The 23466-nt window shown below is 42.0% G+C and overlaps 1 protein-coding gene across 3 annotated transcripts in view; it reads right to left on the reverse strand.

The window, feature by feature from the left end:
- Positions 1 to 23466, reverse strand: part of snx29 (sorting nexin 29) — a 621367-nt gene that overhangs the window by 177385 nt on the left and 420516 nt on the right. For all 3 annotated transcript variants that reach the window (XM_072481809.1, XM_072481808.1, XM_072481810.1), the window contains 2 exons: positions 9450 to 9505; positions 1233 to 1314 (listed from right to left, as the gene is read on the reverse strand). In XM_072481809.1, coding sequence (XP_072337910.1) covers positions 1233 to 1314; positions 9450 to 9505 — 138 coding nt within the window. The remainder of the gene's footprint in view (positions 1 to 1232; positions 1315 to 9449; positions 9506 to 23466) is intronic.

Genomic DNA, 23466 nt, shown 5'->3' on the forward strand with positions numbered 1-23466 from the left:
GAGCAAAGAACAAAGAAATGTACAGCACAGGAACAGGCCCTTCGGCCCTCCAAGCCCGTGCCGACCATACTTCCCGACTAAACTACAATCTTCTACACTTCCTGGGTCCGTATCCTTCTATTCCCATCCTATTCATATATTTGTCAAGATGCCCCTTAAATGTCCCTATCGTCCCTGCTTCCACTACCTCCTCCAGTAGCGAGTTCCAGGTACCCACTACCCTCTGCGTAAAAAACTTGCCTCGTACATCTACTCTAAACCTTGCCCATCTCACCTTAAACCTATGCCCCCTAGTAATTGACCCCTCTACCCTGGGGAAAAGCCTTATTAATCCTTATTAATTGTCCTTATTAATCTTTCGAGTTCTTCTTGAACTATAGGCTTAATGGTGTATGGTACAGTTCTAGCTTTAAGACATTTCCTCCTTTCCAACTGTGTTGGAGAGTATGACACAAGCATCCCTCAAACAAGCGGCTAGGAATTCTCTCCTGTTTTATCCCTGAGTATTATGACTTTTCTTCCGAGTAGTGGCCTCTGCAAAGTCGACAGACTTCGAAATCCCTGTTCCCCGCAGTCCATGTAACTTCGCCACGTGCGTCGTTCCTGCAGCCCAGACCCCATTCACTTCGAAACAAGCAGGTTTTTCCCGACTGTTGGGCTTCTTACTCACAGTTGCTGTTGAATACTTTTGTTAAACCTTCGTATCTGCAGCAGTGCTTCACCCAATGCCTATGTGTATGCGAGATCGGTCCCGATAATCTTCCCTTGTTCCTGATGCCATCCAACAATTAGTCGATAAAGATCGTCTTTCCAGCGACTCTTCTGCCTCAATCCTCGTCGCCAGTTTTCTCTCCTGTTATATTTCTTTGTTGCCGCAAAGTGAAAAGGTCTGGAGGTGCCCACACTGGGTTCTTGTGAAACACGATGAGAGGTTTATTAAGGGTGTTGCTCAAACAATCAAAATGGTGATCTGCTCCAAGCCAGCGCAAACACGCTGTTGTCGTTACTACACATCACATGACGTAGAACCAGCAAGAATATATTCCCAGATATATAACATTTATGTTTTTAAAGGGGGAGGGAGGTTGTGGGGGGCAGAAAGGGACACTTTGTGGAAAGGTAGCATTATGAAATGAAAGCATATTTTGTAGATTTTAAAAGTTTGGCAGCAATATACACAGTGAAGATATAACATTTTATTTTGGTTAGTGTCTGAATCTAGGGTTTCATACCTGGTAAACATGAAAAGCATTAGCAGCTCGTCCCCGCAGAAACACTGTTGGTATCCACACATTGATCAGTGCACAGTGAGCCCTAACAGAAACAGAGTAGTCCACAGTGAATTTAAAAGGAAAGTGTAGAATTTACAGAATAATTCACAGGCAAAATAATCAAAAAGATGTTGTTCATTCAGGACAATTTAAGGGAACCTCTAACTAATAGGAGCAAGACATGTGGCATGGCAGCTGGCAAGGTGGAACCACCTCAACAACACTCCCCCACTTCATTCAGAAACCAACTTAATTGCAAAATTTCTAACTTGCTACTTTCAGCAAGTCATGAAAAATGTTGCCCATTACACAGCTGCCATTAAAACATTATGTCAGAGGCATAAATATTGCTAATGGTGTTAATACTGCTAAAATAAAATAAGGGATCTTCATATCACTTGAATTTAAACATTTGTGACGAATCAATGAATGAAAGCAAACATCAGGAGATTCTACAGTTTGACCCTCACAAACGTGGGCCAATTTCAATAATTCACACTTCATATATAATAAAACAGGCAGGCCTGTAGTATAAATTGCTGTTCATTTCTCATAACATTTTATTTAAAGCAGCTTGCGGGCAGTCCATATTCATGATTTCTGAATAGAAACATTGCCTGAAATGCCAACTATGCAATTTTTCAGTTGCCTTAAGTGCGTCTATTGTTTCCAAATATGTTCAGCACGGTCCTCATTGCAAGGAGGATTTCTGAGATAGACAGCAAACGTAACCCTGCTGCGAGAGATACTGGAAGTAAATGAAGTCAACATTGCCATAAAGTTTCAGAATGCGACAGGTTGTCCTTCTGTCACAGCAGGAATATAAATGGATTTAAAAAGCAGCTACATCCTTAAGTATGGATATTAAGTCACGCTGAATAATAGATGTCTTCCCACTGATAATGTAAAACAACTCTCTGTGATAATACTGCAGTTAACACTCATTTTAACTCCGCTACGGCTGGAGTATTATCTTTCAACAAAATTGTTGTACCACTCTGCAGTTAGAACTTAAACATTCTGTAATGATATTCTTGATGCTTGTACCACTTTGGTTTTCAGAAAATGGCTGCAGCAATAAGCAACATGCATTTGTCATTTCAGTGATGGGATATGCATTTGACTCTGTGTGTCACTGCTCCCAAACATAGCTTTATTTCTGATGGGTGCTGACAAGACCCAAAGTGATCTTTCAAAGAAGGGGCAAGGAAAACTAAGAACAGTTGAAACTGTGCACTCTGTAGGATTGTGCAGTCAGCCGGAAGCGATGGTGCACGCCTCAACCTCCAAAAAAACGGTCCACAAAGATCTAGGGATCTTTGCAGTGTGGAATTCACTTCTCCCCAACTTCTATGCCACCAAGCCAAGAGGATCAACATGCAAGCTAAGCAACCAATCATAACAAGGAATTCCCACAGACAGCAAACCAGGAAGTAAAATACAATGATTATCCGTCACTTTACACAAATGTTACAATGGAATAAAAATTGTGATGTACACATTAGAAATTGAAATATCATAAACTTAAAAAAAATATATTGAATAGCAACTGAGTTTTTACCGTGATAGAAACATTTAACATTACACAAATAGAAAAATAGTTTTCAAGGGCCAGAGGGATTGCTCTGTTGTATTTAGCAAGAGCATAACACTAAAAACTCAGTTATACCTCATTAACAAACCGTATTTTGGGGGGTTTGACAGCCACATTTTGTCAGTTCAATTATTTTTAAAAGCCCACTCTGTGGGGGTATAGGGAATCACTGACAGCAGCCTTTGGATTTCTCATTTACCAGCTAAGGTGAGAAATTGCTGTTGGTTGCACAGGATAATGAGAGCAAAGGCTGACAGTTGCAGAATCATTAGAACTGAAAAACCCAGACCTGAAGTGCCAGATACAGGTGTCGCCAGTCTGGCATTGTTTTGCCTATTCTCTCCACTACAGTCGATATAGAACAGGGAGCAATCAAAGGAGGAGGAGAGTAAAATTCAGGGATCTTATCCCAAATTTGAGGAGGAAAAGAAACAATTTGACACCATAAAAACAAATAAGAAGCAATTGGCACTGAAACAGTTAGATATTATTAAAAGTGGCTGAACTGCATGTGGTGTGAAAAGTGAGCCAACCCATCAGTGTTAATGCAACTACAGAAATAGTGCTGCAATGCACCCCAATACAATGTGTTGAATACCTCATACTTGGATTGCAGCAATCCATTAGGATGACAAATGATCGAGCTGGGGAGAAAAGCTATACATAATTAGAAAAGCAATGTAATTGGATGAATTGAATACAATCCTGCATGTTGAACAATTATACATTGTACTTAAGTAATGTGTCCAGAAGCAATGCAACACAGTAGCACTGCAAGAAACGTACACAAGAAGAAAAATATTGGATCTTCTGTCCAAATACAATGAAAATTGGTGCGAATCACTCACACTAATGTAACTCAACACAATGCAATCAGGCTGTTGTAATAAAATTTCATGAGTCGCAAGCCAGCGAAGCAATTGCAATGTAAATGAAGAGATATATGACAAGTGCTATGAATAAAGAATTTAAATATGAAAGGATGTGAATAACAAGATGCAAAACAAGGACTTCTGACAAGATTTGAAGTGATGAGGCAGAGCAGAAGAAAGCTGCAACTGAGATGCAGTACAATGGACTTCAAAGCAAAGCTTCACAAGTGATGAGGTGCGAAGGGAGCAGGAATGCAAATAGGATCGAGACTCACAATGCGATAATTGCAGACAGACTAATAATCAGTTCGGCCAGCAAGAGAAACTCACAACAATGAGAACAATGTAACATTTTATATAAGGCAAATATACATTTGCTATAATCCCAGAGTTGAGGGGATTAGATTATGACGAGAGGTTGAGTAGACTGGGATTGTACTCATTGGAGTTTAGAAGGATGCGGGGGGATCTTATTGAGACATATAGAATTATGAAGGGAATAGATAGGATAGATGCGGGCAGGTTGTTTCCACTGGTCGGGGAAAGCAGAACTAGGGGGCATAGCCTCAAAATAAGGGGAGGTAGATTTAGGACGGAGTGTAGGAGGAACTTCTTCACCCAAAGGGTTGTGAATCTCTGGAATTCCTTGCCCAGTGAAGCAGTTGAGGCTCCTTCTTTAAACGTTTTTAAGAAAAAGATAGATGCCTTTCTAAAGAATAAAGGGATTCAGGGATATGGTGTACGGGCCGGAGAGTGGAGCTGAGTCCACAAAGATCAGCCATGATCTCATTAAATGGCGGAGCAGGCTCGAGGGGCCAGATGGCCTACTCCTGTTCCTAATTCTTATGTTCTTAATCAGCTTGTAGACAACCGAATGGGGAAAACATTTTCCAGGGTTAGATTATGCGTTACTGTTTAATTCGTCAAAGGTATGATGTTACTGGAAATATGAATTAATTAATTACTTCTCGAAGAGACAAAAGTCTCTTTGTTTTGACAATAGAATTCAGTTTAAGTTGAGAAACAGACTGCTGTCAAAATCAAGATACTTGTCACATTAGGAAGTAAAAGCTCAGTCACCACTTTTGATGCTGAATGAAAGAGTTAGAAACAAAAAGTTTTGACTACATGCTATCTACTGCAGGGAATTTTATAGCTTGTATGATCGACATTCTGAAAGATGAAAAAAGAATAAGGAGTGAGATTCAGGACCAGCAGTCACTCAAATGCTGAAAGTAGTGACAAAATCCAAAGTTCAAATGAAAATGGTAAATGAATAATATCCACTGCAGAATAATCACTGCAGAATAATCAAAGTAAAGCTCGAGTAACAACTTCAGAAAATAACATGTTAGATTGAGGAAATGACCTTATTGTGAAAACAATTAAATACCCAGAACAATTAAAAGAGAACAAGAAACTGCAGCGAGATAGATAAGCATGGCAAAAGTGTTCAGGAAAGGAATTAGACGACACAATAAATAAGAACGGAAATGCAGAAAAAAGCTCCGCGAGAGTTGGCCAAGCTGATCTTCACCAAAATAAATTCAATCAAAACGTGACAAATACTCCAGCTGACGAGGAGATTTCCAGCAGATTTTGAAATTAAAACCTGAAACCTTGAGTTATTCAATGTGACAAGCTGGCAAATTGGCCGCAATTACTTAACATACCTGGAGTCCAGAAATACTGAGGCAAAAACAATGCTGAGCTTCAGCACAAGCGCTTCAATTAATAGTGAGCAAGGAATTCCCTCAACAAAGCCTCTGACCCAAAAGCAAAACTCCACTTGAAACAGAAAAGACGCTGTGGAATATGCTGGGTGATCGATGCCCAACGTGTAAATCCAAATAAAATTTACTGATTTTTTTCATTAATGAGAAATTATAGTGTGCCATTGTGTGACTGAAAGAGATCACAGAATATGACTGACAATGTTATTTGTATAATACCCAGCTGGTAGATCGGAGTTATACTGTTATGTTACCAAACAAATCCGCTGGGAACAATATTCTGCCCTGCCAGCTTGAAGTAATATATTCACTATCCTATGAAATAAACTTGCACCAAAGATTTTCCCCACCACATTTTCCACATCACACACAAAGTAGATGATGGTAAATTTGATGAAAGTAGTAGATTGGGTAGAAATTAGGTTTTCATTTTGTTGTCAGTGTGTTCAGGAGTCAGACAACGTTCCCAAGTTACAAAACAGCCATATTGATGCAAATCCAAAATCACTTGTACCGATACAAAGGCAGCAGTTCAATGATTCTGCGAAATGGGCCAGTATGTCATTGTAGGTATGGAGGCCGGGTCACTTGCTCAGACAACTGCTTCATGATGCAGAGAGAGGCCAGAAGCGTGGGTTCAATTCCCATACCGGTCATTCATGAAGGCCCCGACTTCTCAACCTTGCCTCTCACTTTTCAGGTGACTGGTGAAGTAGGCCATTTTCCAAGACCATATTTTTATCTCATCTCATCAAACAGTCTTCATTTATGAAACTGTTTTATTGGACTGATTGGCACCGTTTAACATTTATTGGACTGTTTTATTGGACTGATTGGCACCGTTTATAATGTGCCCACAATGCAGAAGGGGACACCCGGATGGACATTCGTTTAAATCCCCTTCTGCACAGATGGAAGACCCTTGTTCTGCCCAGCAACAGCATGAAGCTGCATCTTAATGATGGAAGACACTTGTTCTGCCCAGCAACAGCACAAAGCTGCATCTTAAAACGGCCCCATGGCCAAGAGATCAGGATATCTGCGAGTCAAGACCCTGGCAGTGGGATATATGGCACAACTGTATTGCAAAGACTTATGAAAGAATGAAATAATATATTAATAAAATGGCCAAGGCAGGCAAAGAAACCAGAATAGAAGGAATAAAAGAAATGTATAGATTAGATTAGCGTCCCCTACACACACAGCAGGACAAAGATGACATTAACACCTCATCTAGCAAACACAGAAACAAAAGCATAGCACAGATAATCTCATCAACACGGACACACACCATACAGATGCAAATTGACAAAGATGCATATTCTCAGTTTAAACCTGTCTGAGAGATCTAAATCAAAACTACCCTTTAACTATTATGTATGAGCAAATGTTCCTGCTCGAATTTGGATTCCTATAAAAATCCAGAGCGAATGTGTAATTGTCGAGATCAACGTGGCCAAGCCATTGTTTCTGAGCTGGCTGCGTGGGTCGCCCTGAAGGCTTCAGCAATTGTACAATAAAGAACAACGCTTTGAACCTTGCCTTGAGACTCGGCCTCTTGACTGCACTGGTACAAGGGATTTTTAACCTTGCCTCTCACTTTTCAGGTGACTGGTGATCCAGTCAGCTCACCCTCTCGAAGGCACAGAGTGGAGATACAGGGGGCTTTTTCAGGATGGCAGCCGGTGACTAGTGGTGTGCCTCAGGGGTCGGTGTTGGGACCACAACTTTTCACAATATACATTAATGATCTGGAAGAAGGAACTGAAAGCACTGTTGCTAAGTTTGCAGATGATACAAAGATCTGTAGAGGGACAGGTAGTATTGAGGAAGCTGGAGGCTGCAGAAACACTTGGACAGGCTAGGAGAGTGAGCAAAGAAGTGGGCAGATGGAACACAATGTGCAAAAGTGTGAGGTTATGTACTTTGGTAGGAAGAATAGGGGCATAGACTATTTTCTAAATGGGAAAAGGCTGAGGAAATCAGAAGCACAAAGGGACTTGGGAGTCCGAGTTCAAGTATCTCTTAAGGTTAACGTGCAGGTCCAGTCGGCAGTTAGGAAGACAAATGCATTGTTAGCATTCATGTCGAAAGGGCTAGAATACAAGACCAGGAATGTACTTCTGAGGCTGTACAAGGCTCTGGTCAGACCATTTGGTGTATTGTGAGCAGTTTTGGGTCCCGTATCTAAGGAAAGATGTGCTAGCCTTGGAAAAGATCCAGCGGAGGTTCACAAGAATGATTCTGGAATGAAGAGCTTGTCATACAAGGAGTGGTTCAGGATTCTGGGTCTGTACTCGTTGGAGTTTAGAAGGATGAGGGGGGATCATACTGAAACTTACAGGATACTGCAAGGCCTGGATAGAGTGGACGTGGAGAGGATGTTTGCATTAGTAGGAAAAGCTAGAACCCAAGAGCACAGCCTCAGACTGAGGATACAATCCTTTAAAACTGAGATGAGGAGGAATTTCTTCAGCCAGAGGGTGGTGAATCTGTGGAACTCTTTGCCACAGAAGGCTGTGGAGGCCAAATCACTGAGTGTCTTTAAGACAGAGATAGACAGGTTCTTGATTAATAAGGGGATCAGGGGTTATGGGGAGAAGGCAGGAGAATGGGGATGAGAAACATATCAGCCATGATTGAATGGCGAAGCAGACTCGATGGGCCGAGTGGTCTGATTCTGCTCCTACATCTTATGGTCTTATAAAGGAGAAAGCAGCTAGCCATCTGGGACTATGGTGACTTCACCTTATTAATGTGACATAAATTTCCTTTAAAATGGTTGTGCTGGAGTATAAATGACAAAACAAATATCAACATCAGGCAACAATCCAAAGCAAACGCACTTTTGCAAATGAACTCCAAAAAAGGGGCTACTGGTATCAATATATTAGGACATCCATTTGACTGACTTCATCCGCATTGTTTCATACAGTATTTTTTACAAACAGCGAGATGAGGGAAGGTGTTGGTCAGAATTCTACGGCTCCCACGGGCAGGTTAGGGGATCTAAAGCTGGCCACCATAGTCGCAGCAATATGTCCCTCACCTATCGGCTTCTCCCGGGGTTTAACCCACAGCAGAGGAAGCGTCGAGCGGCTCCCTCACCCATGTGTCAATTGAGGTCCTTGAGTAGCCAATTAATGGGTACTTAAGGGCTTCTTCCTGCCGTTGCTGTGATTTTACACACGGCAGAAGGTGTTAGCACCATGTGGTGAGATTACCTGCTGGCCATTTTATGTATTGGCAGGGCCTCCTGTTTGGGCATCTTGTGCCCAACAGAACTCTCTGCCCCACAGGTATTGCCCATCCTCCTGCATTGCACTCTCTGCTCTGTCGAATCATGCCCCAAAACTCTCTCACCGGGGCCAGCCAGCCTGGCCCCAGCGAAACCTCGGACTTACCTTGAAGTCTGGGTCCTTTAGGGTCCGCCTGCAATCCCAGCAGTACTCAGCATTTCCAGTTGCGCTGATAGGTCTACAGAGGATGGCGGCATTTGATTGGTTGGCATCTCTGGGAGGTACGATGGATTGAAGTTGTCCTCAAGCCAATTAACGGCCCAATAGCTGTAAAATGGCTCCAGGGAAACCCAGCCACGTGAAGTGGGTTTACCCCCGACTTCGCAGCTGGCACGGGACGGGGGAGCCAACCCCTCTGCAGAGATACTTTAATCATAAAACTAATAGTTTTTCTGTCCAGTAATAGTTCATCTATTCTGTTGACACAGTGAGGACCAAAATGCCAGTGGGACCCATTTTAGCCAGCAGACTTCAGATAACTGAATATTTAATAGAATACATTCGCCAATACTTGATTATTCGTCATCTCTGAGACCCCAGAATAAATGCAGTTAAAAAAAACTTAGACTGATGGCCAAGATGGCTAAATAAAATGTAATCAAACTATCTTAACTTTTTTTGTTTTTACAATTTTTTCAATGAAATAAAGTTATAAGATATATAAGGAAGAGTCAACTTACATTTCAAAATCTGACAAGCTTTGGTCTTCGGAGGTTTGACTTAAATCACCAGGAACCTGTCAAAGGAAGAAAATGATCAACTTGAGGATTTTAAAACTTCGCAAACTGAAAATGCTGTGTTATGTAGACTTTAAAGTTATAACGGTTATTCACAAAGGCCCCGCCTTCTCAACCTTTCTCCTCGCCTGAGGTGTGGTGACTCTCAGGTTAAACCACCACCAGTCAGCTCAAAAGGGGAAAGCAGCCTGTGGTCATCTGGGACTATGGTGGCTTTACCTTTACATTTGCACTCTAATGCAAAAGGAAAGAGGATAGAAGTCCTGAATAGAATTGACTTTAGAAAATTACGAATTGCAAGATATAAAAAAAACTTACATGCAGAACCAAACTCTGGGTTGAAGTTTTTGCAGCTAGGTTTAACAGTGGTTGTAAGCACATTAGTGAAATAATATGGGGGTCCCATTCAGGAAAACTTGGGTTCTAATGAAGTCTCAACATTTGACGAAATGGCTGCTAGTTAAAACTGAATCCCACCCAAAGATTTAGGTTTAGATTTATTGTCACGTGTACCGAGGTACAGTGAAAAGTACTGTTCTGCGAACAGTCCAGACAGGTCACTCCATACATGAAAAACATAGGACATTGATGTAAATACATAGACATTGGGTGAAGCAGATGGAATACAGTGCTAACAACAGTAATAACAGAGCGATCAGTTCAGTCCATAAGAGGGTCAATTCAGGAGTAACAGCGGGGAAGAAGCTGTTTTTCAATCTGTTAGTGAATGTTCTCAAACCTTTGTATCTTCTGCCTGGTGGAAGAGAGAATAACTCGGGTAGGGAGGGGCCTTCGATTATGCTGCCCGCTTTCTCAAGGCAGCGGGAGGTGTAGGCAGGGTCAATGGATGGGAAGCGGGTTCGAGTGATGGACTGGGCAGTGTTCACAACTCTCTGTAGTTTATTTTCCTCTTGGGCCGAGCAGTTGCCGTACCAGGCTGTGATGCAGCCTGATAGGATGCTTTCTATGGTGCATCTGTAAAAATTGGTAAGAGTCAATGTGGACATGCCGAATTTCCTTAGTTTCCTGGCACTTAGAATTAATCATTGGGAGCTCATTTTGGTCCAAATATTTGTCATGGCTCCTCCAAAAGTGAATTACTGGCAGAAATAAAGCCATTCAGGCACAGGTCCATCTATGTTACTTGGTATCGGAGAACGTGAGGATGGAACGGAGATTAAAGAGGACGTTGTTGCAGCTGAGTGACTGATCAACCTGGAAACCCACCACCATAAAGTCTCAGAACCAAAATAATGAGAAATCTGCACGTTTAAGATATTTGTTTGTCCCACACAGCGATTACATACTTTCCCAGAGGAAGACACATCACTTAGCTAAGACAAAGAAGGTTAAACATAAGCTGGCAGAGTCGAGGCTCAGGGATCGGTATGTACTTTTTGATTACTGCTGATGTTTTAATAGTTTTCTAGCAGTGATATTCCCACTGCTGGTCTTACTAGACTAACAGAATCTATTGGCAATCTGGTTTGTGGGTTTAATGGGAACCAAGTGTAAGTCAGAACAACCAAACACAAATATACAAATTAGAAGTCGGCCACTCGGCCCCTCAAGCCTGCCCCACCATTCAATAAGATCCTGGCTGATCCAATTGTGGCCTCAACTCCAGACTCCACCTACTCCTGATAACCTTTGACTCCCTTGTTAGTCACCAGTGTAGTGTATAATATAACAGTCAGCAATTTAGCCGAGGTGCAGAACATCGGGGGATAGTTAGCACAGAGGGCCTCAGTAAAGTATAGAAATGAAATGGATATAGTGGATATGAAATATAGGGAAATCGGTGCAAAGTGAGAAAATAACTTAATACAGAAGTCAGGACTAACACCTGTGTATGTTTGAGAATTTAATGTGCGATAGAGACAAACATAGTTTTTGGATTAGGTTGTTAGAATTTGACAAGCCAAGCAAGACAAAAGCAAAACATGGGTGGCACAGTGGTTAGCACTGCTGCCTCACAGCGCCAGGGGCCCGGGTTCCATTCCAGCCTTGGGTGACTGTCTGTGCGGAGTCTGCACGTTCTCCCCGTAACTGTGTGGGTTTCCTCCGGGTGCTCTGGTTTCCTCCCACAGTTCGAAGATGTGCAGGTTAGGTGAAACGTCCAAGCTCAATTGCCCCTTAGTCTCCAAGGATGTGCAGGTTAGGTTACAGGCCTATGGGGATAGTACAGGGTGGATGGGGGAGCGGGGTAGACTGCTCTATCGGAGGGTTAGTGCAGACCCAATGGGCTGACTAGCCTCCTTCTGCATTGTAGAGATTCTGCAACAGGTGGACTTGCAACATTTAAGAAGAAAGGCAGCATTCATAAAAGGACTGGTGTAAAGAATTATAGCTTAGTTTGGAGAAAGAGAAGAAAGAATTAGGTCACCCCTGAAAATGATCAAGGGAAGCACACTGTGTACAATTATCTCATGCCCATTCAATGTGATGCCAATTATGTGCTGCCTGCTCATTAACATGATTGCTAACTGCAGCTATATCATTACTTGCTAGCATGATTTAAAACGAGCCTACACATCTTTGAGCAAATATGCATAGGGTCTGCTGTCGTTGCTGACATCATTTGGGGTCAACCTCCTGGCATTTAGCTCCACAGGTATACAGTCCCATTACCTTCCCATCGTGTGTCCAGACGGCCATTTGAAGATGCAGGATATTTTTCCTCTTTTCCATCAAGGTCACCATTGTAGTTTTGGTAAACCTTGGGTATTCTTTCTCCCACTATCAACCAATTATCGCCTGTTGCATGACACTATCCCAAATGTGGTGAATGGAAGAAATTGTCATATTTAAAATATTTTTTCAGTAACGTTATTAAAACCTGGGTTAAGATGCATACAGACAGTATGTCTGCTAAAGCTGTGAGTAAGGGGTCGTAAAAGTTAGATCATCTTGATTTTGCAGGTGAAATATTCTGCTAATGGAATATTGTTTATACTTAAAGGACAACTGTGGTGTAGATGATTTATGAGGGGTACTGTATTTGGTCCTGGCTAAACAGGTCAGGGGAGACAGAAGAATACCTTATGCTTTGTGTACAGATGATGCAATTAAAGGGAGGAGCCAGGTCTGTTAAAAAAAAGTTAATTGTTCCTTGAAATTTAATCTGAACAGAGGTGTTTCAGTTTTGCTCCTGAAAGTTTTTCTCTCCAAAGACTCTACACAGAGAAAAGCAACAAGAAACCTGGTTGTTAACTTTATTCATGAATAGTATTTGGACCATGTTGGTTTATTAGAAAAGAGAGGCGAGTTTAGGAAGTAAGTTAAAGTTTCTCCTTTAACCAAGAACTGTTGTAACTGTTAACTTTAAAGCTATTTATCTGTGATTAAGATAAAAGCAAACTATTGCAGATGCCGGAACCTGAAAGAGGCACAGAAAATGCTGGACATCGAATCATCCAGCTCCTTTCTCTCTCCACAGATGCTGTCAGATCTACTGAGGTTGTCCAGAATTTTCTGTTTTTGTCTCTTGTTGTGAATGTGGTTAATTCTGTGTTTAATTTAAAGATACCTATTGTTTAGTATTATCACTTCCATTGTGCAGTAATATTGCCTCACAATTTTACAAATTGCAAAAGGTTGTGTTCTCATCCAGAACCTAAACACAAATGACGTCAACAACTACGACAGTCACAAATCATCTTTGCCAAGTCAAAGCCCATGGAAAAAATGGACAGTGGCAACATGGATGCAAAGTCGGTTGAGAGACAGGAAACAGTAGTGATGAAGAGTTTTCTTTGGGAATGGAGGAAGGTATATAGTGGAGTTCCCCAGGGGGGTGAATACGAAGAACACTGCTTTTCAGTATTGTTGCCCATGACGTGAAATGAAAAATGAAATGAAATGAAAATCGCTTATTGTCACAAGTAGGCTTCAATGAAGTTACTGTGAAAAGCCCCTAGTCGCCACATTCCGGCACCTGTTCAGGGAAGCTGGTACGGGAATTGAACCGTGCTGCAAGCCTGCCTTGGTCTGCTTTCAAAGCCAGCGATTTAGCCCAGTGTGCTAAACCAGCCCCATTCACGTGGGTGTACAGGACACAATTTCAAAATTTTCAGCTGACATCTTGAAGTGTGATATGTGAGGAGGATAGTGATAAACATCAAGAGGAAATAGACATGCGTGGAATGGGTGGACATGTGGCAGATGAAATTTAATGCAGAGAAGTGTGAAATGACATAGTTCAGTCAGAAGAACAAGGAGCGGTTGTATAAAATAAAGGATATCATTCTGAAAGGGTCTGCAGGAGCAGAGGACCTGGGGCCATCTGTGAACAAATCACAGCATTTATAATGGAGCTAAAGACAAATTTAACAGGTGATGGAAAATGTTTCAAGCTTACAATTTTCAAATGTACTGAAGGATTTCAAATCAAGGGAAGTCTTTTGGTTCTCTCCTTTTCTCTTGAATGCGTTGAAAATTTAGTGAAATTACCTACACTCAAAGCTAACCAGAAATATTGTTATCAGCAATTCTTTGAATGAGACAGCATGCCAAGACCCTATTTGCCTTTTCAAGTAAATATATCCAGTCTCACAGTGCTACTCATGTACATGCCAGCATATGGGGAACGCTAAGAATTTGTCTGTTCTGATTTCAAATTTCATAGTTCCAAAGTTGCCAGACTACTGATACCCTGCACTGATGCAAACCTGATGATTTCATTTTCAGACCCTTATAGTTAACTAAAGTTTTTTCATTAAAAACAGATTTTCTCTGTTCTGACACTTACTCTTCTGCTTCAACCCGTTTAGGTTGAAGCCCTCAGTGTTGGGTGAGGTTACTGGGTTATGGGGATAGGGTGGAGGTGCTGACCTTGGGTAGGGTGCTCTTTCCAAGAGCCAGTGCTGACTCGATGAGCCGAATGGCCTCCTTCTGCACTGTAAATTCTATGATCTATGAAATATCACTTTTTATTTGGTGCTACCAAACCAAACAGGTGCATACGAATAACCAGGAGTACACATCAACCAGCAGAAATACACATCAGGGGCGAGATTCTCCAACACCCCCCGCCGGGTCGGAGAATCGCCGGGGGCTGGCGTGAATCCCGCCCTCGCCGGTTGCCGAATTCTCCGGCACCGGATATTCGGCAGGGGCGGGAATAGCGCCGCGCCGGTTGGAGGCCCCCCACCCCCCACCCCCCACACGCGATTCTCCGGCCCGGATGGGCCGAAGTCCCGCTGCTAAAATACCTGTCCCGCCGGCGTAGATTAAACCACCTACCTTACCGGCGGGACAATGCGGCGCGGGCGGGCTCCGGGGTCCTGGTGGGGGGGCGTGGGGCGATCTGGCCCCGGGGGGTGCCCCCACGGTGGCCTGGCCCGCGATCGGGGCCCACCGATCCGCGGGCGGGCCTGTGCCGTGGGGGCACTCTTTTCCTTCCGCCTTCACCAAGTTCTCCACCATGGCGGTGGCGGAAGAGACTCCCTCCACTGCGCATGCGCGGGAATGCCGTCAGCGGCCGCTAACGCTCCCGCGCATGCGCCGCCCGGAGATGTCAGTTCCGCGCCAGCTGGCGGGGCACCAAAGGCCTTTTCCGCCAGCTGGCGGGTTGGAAATTAGTCCGGCGCGGGCCTAGCCCCTTAAGGTTGGGGCTCGGGCCCCCAAGATGCGGAGCATTACGCACCTTTGGGGCGGCGCGATGCCTGACTGATTTGCGCCGTTTTGGGCGCCAGTCGGCGGACATCGCGCCGATACCGGAGAATTTCGCCCAGAAATCCAGCAGTAAACATTGCTGGGTTTCTGCCATTGTTTGATACATTCTTCAGGAAAACGTTGTAACGTAAGGCCTCGTTGGGAAGAAACAGCTGATAAGTGCTTAACAACTTTATGTATGAAGTATTCGTTAATTAAAAACATAGACCAATGCAGATAAACAATGTTTAAGTGTGTCTAAAAATGCTCATATTTAAATCTATTGAAATGTGTCCTAGTTACTCAAATTTTGATATTTCATGAGATTAAATGACAACATGTCAAATGAAATGAAACAACTTGAAAAGGATGTCAGAACAAATTCTTAAGTGGCGTTCACTAAACCTACACTTTAGTTGACCAAGCTTACGGAACTTATATTCTTGAAAGATGAACTTCCAACAATCAGCTTTTACAATTCCGCCCTCAAGAGGTTAAGGCCAGATTTGATTTTTTTCCCCTTTCTCTCACGGGATAATTCACTTCATTTACATGAAGCAATTCAATTTCACTTCCCAGGATTCCCAATATCACTGTAAAGGGCTAATTGTGGAACACTAAGATTATTTCATCAGGCAGGAATTTATTTTGAAACTACGTACTTTTATACATTGAGAAAATCTATGGGGCAGCTCGCGCTTTCATTTGCTTAATAATGTCAAACAGATCTCCAGCTAAGTCTCAGTAGATAGCAATATAAAAGTTACTGCCCTCTAATGTTGAAAAATTAAAATCATAATTGTAGCTATGCCGTGTATTGAGAACAGTACCCCCTGAAAAACTACAATGGTTTCTGATTTGTATACACAAGGTTCAAGATTCCAACCTTTACCTATACATTCTAGTGCCTAGTGGAAGAGTGTTTCAAAACATACTGCCCATTGCAAACTGCTTCCATCAGAATATCGAACTAAAATGAAAGTTATGTTATGACATGTATTTCATAGAATCATAGAATCTCCTGCATTTCTTTTAATAAAATCAGAACTATTTACAGTGTAGTTTATCTAGCCAAGAAAATCTACTCAGTTTGGGGATCAAAACACACAACCAGCGAGAATTTAAATGCACCCCGATCGTCAGGGCACAAAGGGAAGAGAGATAAAAGAGAACATTATGCCTATCTCTTCATAGGACTGAAGTAGTCCAGGAAAATAATAAGTAGAGATAATAATCAGATGGCAAACGGATTTTAAAATAATCATCTCGAGTCAGCAATCAAAGCAAAATGTGCAAATATTACAGCGCTTGTCTCAAAACATGGCTAAGTTCATTTAACTAACAGCCGGCATAATTTGTCACGAGGTTCAACTATCACCTTGCAAAAATAAGCATGTTGAAAACCAGATAGAAAAAATCTACCGCCTCTGAATTGATTTGAAAAGCGTGAAACTGAATTCTTTGAAACAACTTTGTAATTTTAAATCCAGCATGAAAGATGAAAAAAATAACTGATAATCACAAGTTCTTTGTGTGCCTATGATTTGTTTCCTGCTGTATTATCCAGCACTTTGTTTTCTTAACAGTGTTCTGCATTTCTGAGGTCCATACCACTACCAAAGTTCTTATTAACAATCAAATCAGGTTCATTTACAAGATCCCTACACACTTCAGAGTTCAAAAGCATTCAGAATTAGATTACTAATGAACTTCTGTAATCACCCACACTATTCAAGTATTCTTGCAGTTGCTAAGAATATCATTATACATAAAAAAATACAATTTTCTCTTATTTGACTTTTTAAAGGCAAACTGTTGCGAGTACCACCATAACACGCAAGACATTAAATAATAAGGAAAGACAAGCCACAAAAGATAAAACGTGATAAATGGAAAGTCAAGATAGACGACAGAATATATGCAAATTAATATGTCGTTCACAGAATCCTGCTAACTAGTTGCAGCTGCAGTAACAGATTAACAGTATTTCGAGTTAAATTAATTTTAGCACAGAACATTTGCAGTCCTTGAAGGCTAAAAAGATGTTTCTCAGACATCAAGTTGTATTCATATGTTTTCCTTCACTTGAATAAAATATAAAAGTGCCATTTGATGTTATTAATTCATCTCCTCCTACTGTGGCCTCACGATAGTTTGTGGGCTGAGGATAGGATGTTTGATTTTCACCAACTGAATTCCATGGGCTGAGTTGGGACCTCACCAAGTGGACTGTATCTGATTGAAAATAATGGCCCAATAAGAGAGGAAATCTGGGGGAGCTGTTTAAATACATGGAGGTAGAGGTTTGTTTGCAGTTCAAGAGCGGCCATATTGGGTCAGCAAAGTGTTACCCCCCACACCTGATGCTCAATCCCTTTGACTGAAAGGGGACTGGCTATTGAGCGAAACATAGAAACAGGTAGCCAATGTGACAGTCTCAAGATTTTGGTGGGAAAAACAAGAGGGCAACGTGAAGTAAAACTGGTACAGTTCTAAAGGAGCTGCAGCAACAGAGAGACCTGAGGCGTCTGTACACAAGTCTTCGACGGTGGTAGGACAAGGACAGAAAGCTGTTTTTAAAAAAGCATGTGGGATACTTGGCTGTAAATTGAAACGGAGTACAAAAATAAGGAAATTATACAAAACCTTTAGAAAAAAATGATTAGGGTCCAGCTCGAGTATTGTGGCCAATTCTTGGCACTCTACTTTATGAAGGAGGTCAGGTTCCTCAAGAGGAAATTCTGACAGGTGTGAAAGATTTAAGTTACACGGTGGCAAACACCCCCCCACCCCGCCACACACAAAACATGCTCTCCTTAGAGCAGAGAAGATCATGGGTAGGTTTGACAGAGGTGTTCAACGTCATGAAGCATTTGGATGCAGTAAATAAGGGGAAGGTTTTCCCAGTGGCTGAAGAGTGGATACCCAGAGCACGAAGATCTAAGCTGACTGGCAAAAAATGGTCCAGTGGTGACATGAAGGAAAACAAATTTACGCAGCAAATTGCTGGAATGCACGACGTGAAAACACTCCCAATAATAACCTTATAAAGGGAATTGAATATATACCTGAAGGGGGGAAATTTGCAGGGTAATGGGAAAAGAGCATGGAAATGAGTACATAACTCTTTCCAAAAGCCAGAGAGGCCCAATGGGCCGAATGGTTATCTGTTCGGCATCTTTATTATTGCCACAAGTAGGCTTACATCTACACTGCAATGAAGTTACTGTGAAAATCCCCTCGTCGCCACATTCCGGCGCCCGTTCGGGTACACTGAGGGAGAATTCAGAATGTCCAATTCACCTAACAGCATGTCTTTCGGGACTTGTGAGAGGAAACCGGAGCACCCGGGGGAAACCCACGCAGACACGGGGAGAATGTGCAGACTCCGCACAGGCAGTGACCCAAGCCGGAATCGAACCTGGGGCCCTGGCGCTGTGGAGCAACAGTGCTAACCCCTGTGCTACTTCCATAATTCAAATGGTTCTCCCACATCCACCAAAGAGGGGTAATAACAAGCTGGGTTGCTATCTCCTTTTCACCTCTCAATATCAATCAAATCAGAGCAAAGATACAGTTGGAGCAGAAATATTGAATCGTTTGATGATCAGTTCATACCCATCTTAATATCATATACCCAAGAAATATTTTACTGAGGCGCCAATTAACCTTAATCTACCCCAACAAGAACAACTATCTTGCGCACTCCAGAACCAAACCTACTTTGATTACACAGCATTAGATTTCAGTTCGACAAATACATGTCAGCTCTCACTTATTCAATGTTATATGGACAGGAGACAATTTTTACTGCAGGAAACATGTAATTGATTTCAGACGGTATCTGTTTATTTGTCTATATCACCCCAGTGTAAAATGCTCCTAAAAATAAACCTCTAGGGAAAGCGTTTGGTTATCTTTCCTGATTTTTGTAGTTCAGTATCAAAATAGATTTTATCATATTACTCTTAAGCATCTTGGGACATTTTCACTACGTTAACTGTGCAAAATAAATGTTGTTTCACAAGATTCCAACTTAAGTTCACAATTCTCCGCCCACCCTAAATTTTTGTTTGATAAAATAAATCTGAACGGGGTTCTGCTTCGGCCAAAATCTGACATTTCCCAAGTAATGTGTTTCTGGATTATTCATGTGACATTGAGATATTTATTTGACGGCCTGATATACACAATCAAGCCAGAATGTGGATTTGTTCATTATTAAGAAACATAAAACCCAAGTGGGGTTAAATCTTTAATTTTGAAAATTGAGTAAGTGACAGCATTGTCGGTGGGAAATAAACAACATAAATGACAACCGGCTTCACACACCCGTACCGAATGGCCATGTCATTTGACAAAAAATCACTTAGTTCAAAAAAACAGGCAGAGTACAACTTGCTGTCACTTGTTCTACCCTACCACCCAAGACAAATTTCAGCCCCGTATAGAACCATAGAATTCCTACAGTGCCGAAGGAGGCCATTCGGCCCACCAAGTCTGCACCAATCCTCTGAAAGAGCATCCTACTTCAGCCCACTCCACCGCCCTTCCCCCGTAACCCCACCTAATCCACACATCTTTGGACACCAAGAGACAATTTATCATGGTCAATCCACCTAACCTGCACATCTTTGGACTGTTGGAGGAATCGGAGCACCAGAGGAAACCCACGCACACACGGGGAGAACGTGCAAACTGCACACAGTCACCCAAGGCCGACACTGAACTCGACACCTGGCGCTGTCAGGTCCCTGGCTCTGCGCAGAATTTAAATCTCATCCATGTTGATTTTTGAGAAATGCTAAAACAGCGTAGCCACATTTTTAAATATGGCACCTGATTAAAAATATCACCCTATACTTGTTAAATAAAAATATTCTCTCCCTCCTTTACTGAATTCAACAAGTGTTCTGCGATTCCTAATTACAGTTTATAGTAATTAGCAGACGCAGCTCCAAGCAGATAATTTTAGTGGGACTCATTTGGCGGTTTACTATTTTGAAAACTGGAATGATGCATCAAGGGCCGATGTGGAGCTCTACCTTCATTTTATATTCAACTTTATCTTCTTTCCAATCCTCAAGGGCAGTGACGTCACAGTTCACTAGTGTGAAAGACTGCCAGTGTGAAGAAGCAGCCTTTGGTGAACACACCTTGTAAATAAAGTTCTTGCTACTTTTTGACCCACACCATACAGCCCGCTCCACGGGAGATGCCGCAAAACCGCTGGATGCATAATTCATTATGGCAGGGGCAGAAGATGTGGCCTTGTTTTCCTCGGCATCCACATCAGGAAACATCCCGTTCCCTGCCACAGGTCTCACTCCCAGAGGGGAGAATTCCGCCCATGGTGTGAGAGATAACCTACAGATCAAGAGTACCTGAGCATTCTGGAGCCACTCAGCAGAAGACAAACTAGTTTTGCCGTCACAACATCCACTGTTGATCTTTCACTTTATCACTGATCTTGTAAAATGCAGGTTTTAAGAAGTAATATAATAAACTCTGAACATATTCTGTTTTTATGAACTGTTGTGTCTAAATATTGTTAATTCAAGACATTAAGTCATCTAAGTCATTATAAATCCAAGAAAAATGTAAAAATGCAGTGTGCTAGAACTTGCATTGAGTGTCAATCACATTCCGATTGCCACTCCAGTCCATTTTACTCACCCAAGTGGGGAGCTGCTGTCTCGCCCACTCTTCTGACCTGGAGTTGATGAAATGTATAGCAAGGCCTTCCAGTGCAAGGCAGCAGACCTTCTTTGCATGGCACTAGCTGCCGCAAACCAGGTAAGTTTAAAGATCTCTGTGTTTAGGGGTCCGTGTGGGCAGGATAAGTGGGGGTGGGGTATGGGGATGGCCAGGAGAGTGGTTGGAGGTGTAGTTGGGGAAGTGGGCCAGTCAGGAGCTCCAGTGTTCAGTCAGGAAGAGGGTCAGTACCATAGTTTCCAATGAGTTAGAAGTGGTTTTAATCGTTCTAATTTTTCCTGGGTAATTATTCTGCTAAGAGAGTTGGATGATCTGAAGTCTGCAATTTAACTCAGAGTATCGGATGCTTCCCGGTACAAGATAATTGCCCAAGGGAAGTTTAAACTCCCCGGGCAAGTGCTGTGCAGTCCTTGGATGGGCACTTCATGGGGGTATATTTATCAGCAGACTTTTTTACAGTTTAATCTTTCAAAATGCACAACTGGTCTTATCATTTTGAAGTTTGTAAAATATGGCAATATGGCATTTTCCCATACCGGCCTCCCCGAAGAGGCGCCGGAATGTGGCGACTAGGGGCTTTTCACAGTTACTTCATTGAAGCCTACTTGTGACAATAAGCGATTATTATTATTATTTTTCTATTCAATGCGATTTCTATATAGAATCATAGAATTTACAGTGCCGAAGGAGGCCATTTGGCCTATCGGGTCTACACCGGCTTTTGAAAGAGCACCCTACTTAATCCCAGACCTCCACCCTAACTACATAACCCAGTAACCCCACCTAATATTTGGACACTGCAGGGCAATTTAGCATGACCAATCCACCTAACTTTCGACTGTGGGAGGAAACCGGAGCACCCGGAGGAAACCCGCGCAGACACGGGGAGAATGTGCAGACTCCGCACAGACAGTGACCCAAGCTGGGAATCGAACCCGGGTCCCTGGTGCCGTGAAGCAACAATGCTAACCACTGTGCTACTTTGCCATATTGGCTTGTGAACCTAAAACAAGTATGATAAACTAATCACAATAGGACAATCATAAGAAAATAGGTACATTTCCCACAGAAGAAGTTTAACAATCATCCCAGAATACTCTTGTGAACCTTTCAGTTATATAGTGGCAAGGGCTGAGCCTGAAGAGAAGCTATCTGTTCATCACCATCTCATCAGGTGATGGTATGTAGCTCAGAGAAATAAAACAATAAGAAAAAACGTGCACAAATATCTGATGAGGGCCGCTATAATATCCAGAAAAATGCCCTGACCGATCCTGTCAATATTCACATAGGGAGGAAATGGAGATGTTTGGAAAAGGAGGTAAAGCTCTAACCACCAACTTCAGGACAGAAAGGATTTGGAAATAGAACCAAAGAGAAATAACAAGATGTTCCTCAAATTAACAAATTGTTCACAAGTTAGCTCTGTTGTCATCAAGCTTATCGGTATTAGTATACCATGGGAAAAATAGAATTGAACTCTTCAGCCAATTTTCTTCAAAACTGTACAATACTCAAGATCTCAATATTAATCTGTCACAGCTATTAAACAGCTTCAGCAGTGAATTACAGGATGTAAAAATGATGAACAGCTTTGTGCAAATAAAGCAAAGTAAATCAAGCTAAACAGAATGCATAAAAAACCCTGATTATAATCCAAAAGTGTTGAGTGAGCTGGTATGGAAAGGGTTTGAAGGTCCAATTAGATCTCACGAAATGTATTAGAAACTGCTCAAATCGAAATATCAGATCGAAAATTAGCAGCAAAACGTTTTGTGCCAATTTGAATAACCTTTCAAGCTTTTGTACTTTCAAAGTTATTTTTAACATTCAAATGTTTAAAAGAGTGCATAGAAAGCAAAGCATTAAATGGGACACATTAAAATGTATTATACATATATGTATGAGCCTGCCTACGCCATGAGCCAAAACCTAAGGCCCTTTCCTATTCGAAACAAATTGCATGAAGATGTGAGGTGCAAGGAGTACATCAATGCATGTACAAATAATAATTAATCTTAATTTAATTTTACTATTGATCATTCGAGGCACATCTGAAACATGACCAAAGATGAGAAGAGGACTGAAATATGATCAAACCAAAGCACAGACCAAAGAACAGTTGGAAACATAAATCCTTAAATAAAACCAAACATTAATAGAGAAAACAAACATAACATCCGTACCCATTCTGCTCCACACAAACACTTGCGCCATGAATCAGTCAGGTCTGAACGCGATGTCCTTGTCTGTAAACCTGACAGTTTAACGATTCAGTTTTTAAATTTTCTTCCTTAATGCTCATTTTCAGTTTTTACAGATTTAGTGATAGAAAATGAGAAAGGGAGTCCAGTTCTTCAAATCCTCCACCATTTCAGACATTCGCGGCAAAAAATTCAAAAGGCCAAACATTGCACATTCCAACCTTCAAGCCACAGATAAGTCAGAGAGTTAATGAAAATGCAAAGATTACTCCTGTATCATGGAATGAAGGGGACGAACTGAAGGCTAAAACTACCATTGACAATAACAGCGGAGGAAAAGCTTGTAAAATATTCCTTTGTACACTACCCTTCCCCACACTGATGAG

The sequence above is a fragment of the Scyliorhinus torazame genome, chromosome 17, assembly GCF_047496885.1.
Source record: "Scyliorhinus torazame isolate Kashiwa2021f chromosome 17, sScyTor2.1, whole genome shotgun sequence".
Taxonomy (NCBI): Eukaryota; Metazoa; Chordata; class Chondrichthyes; order Carcharhiniformes; family Scyliorhinidae; genus Scyliorhinus; species Scyliorhinus torazame.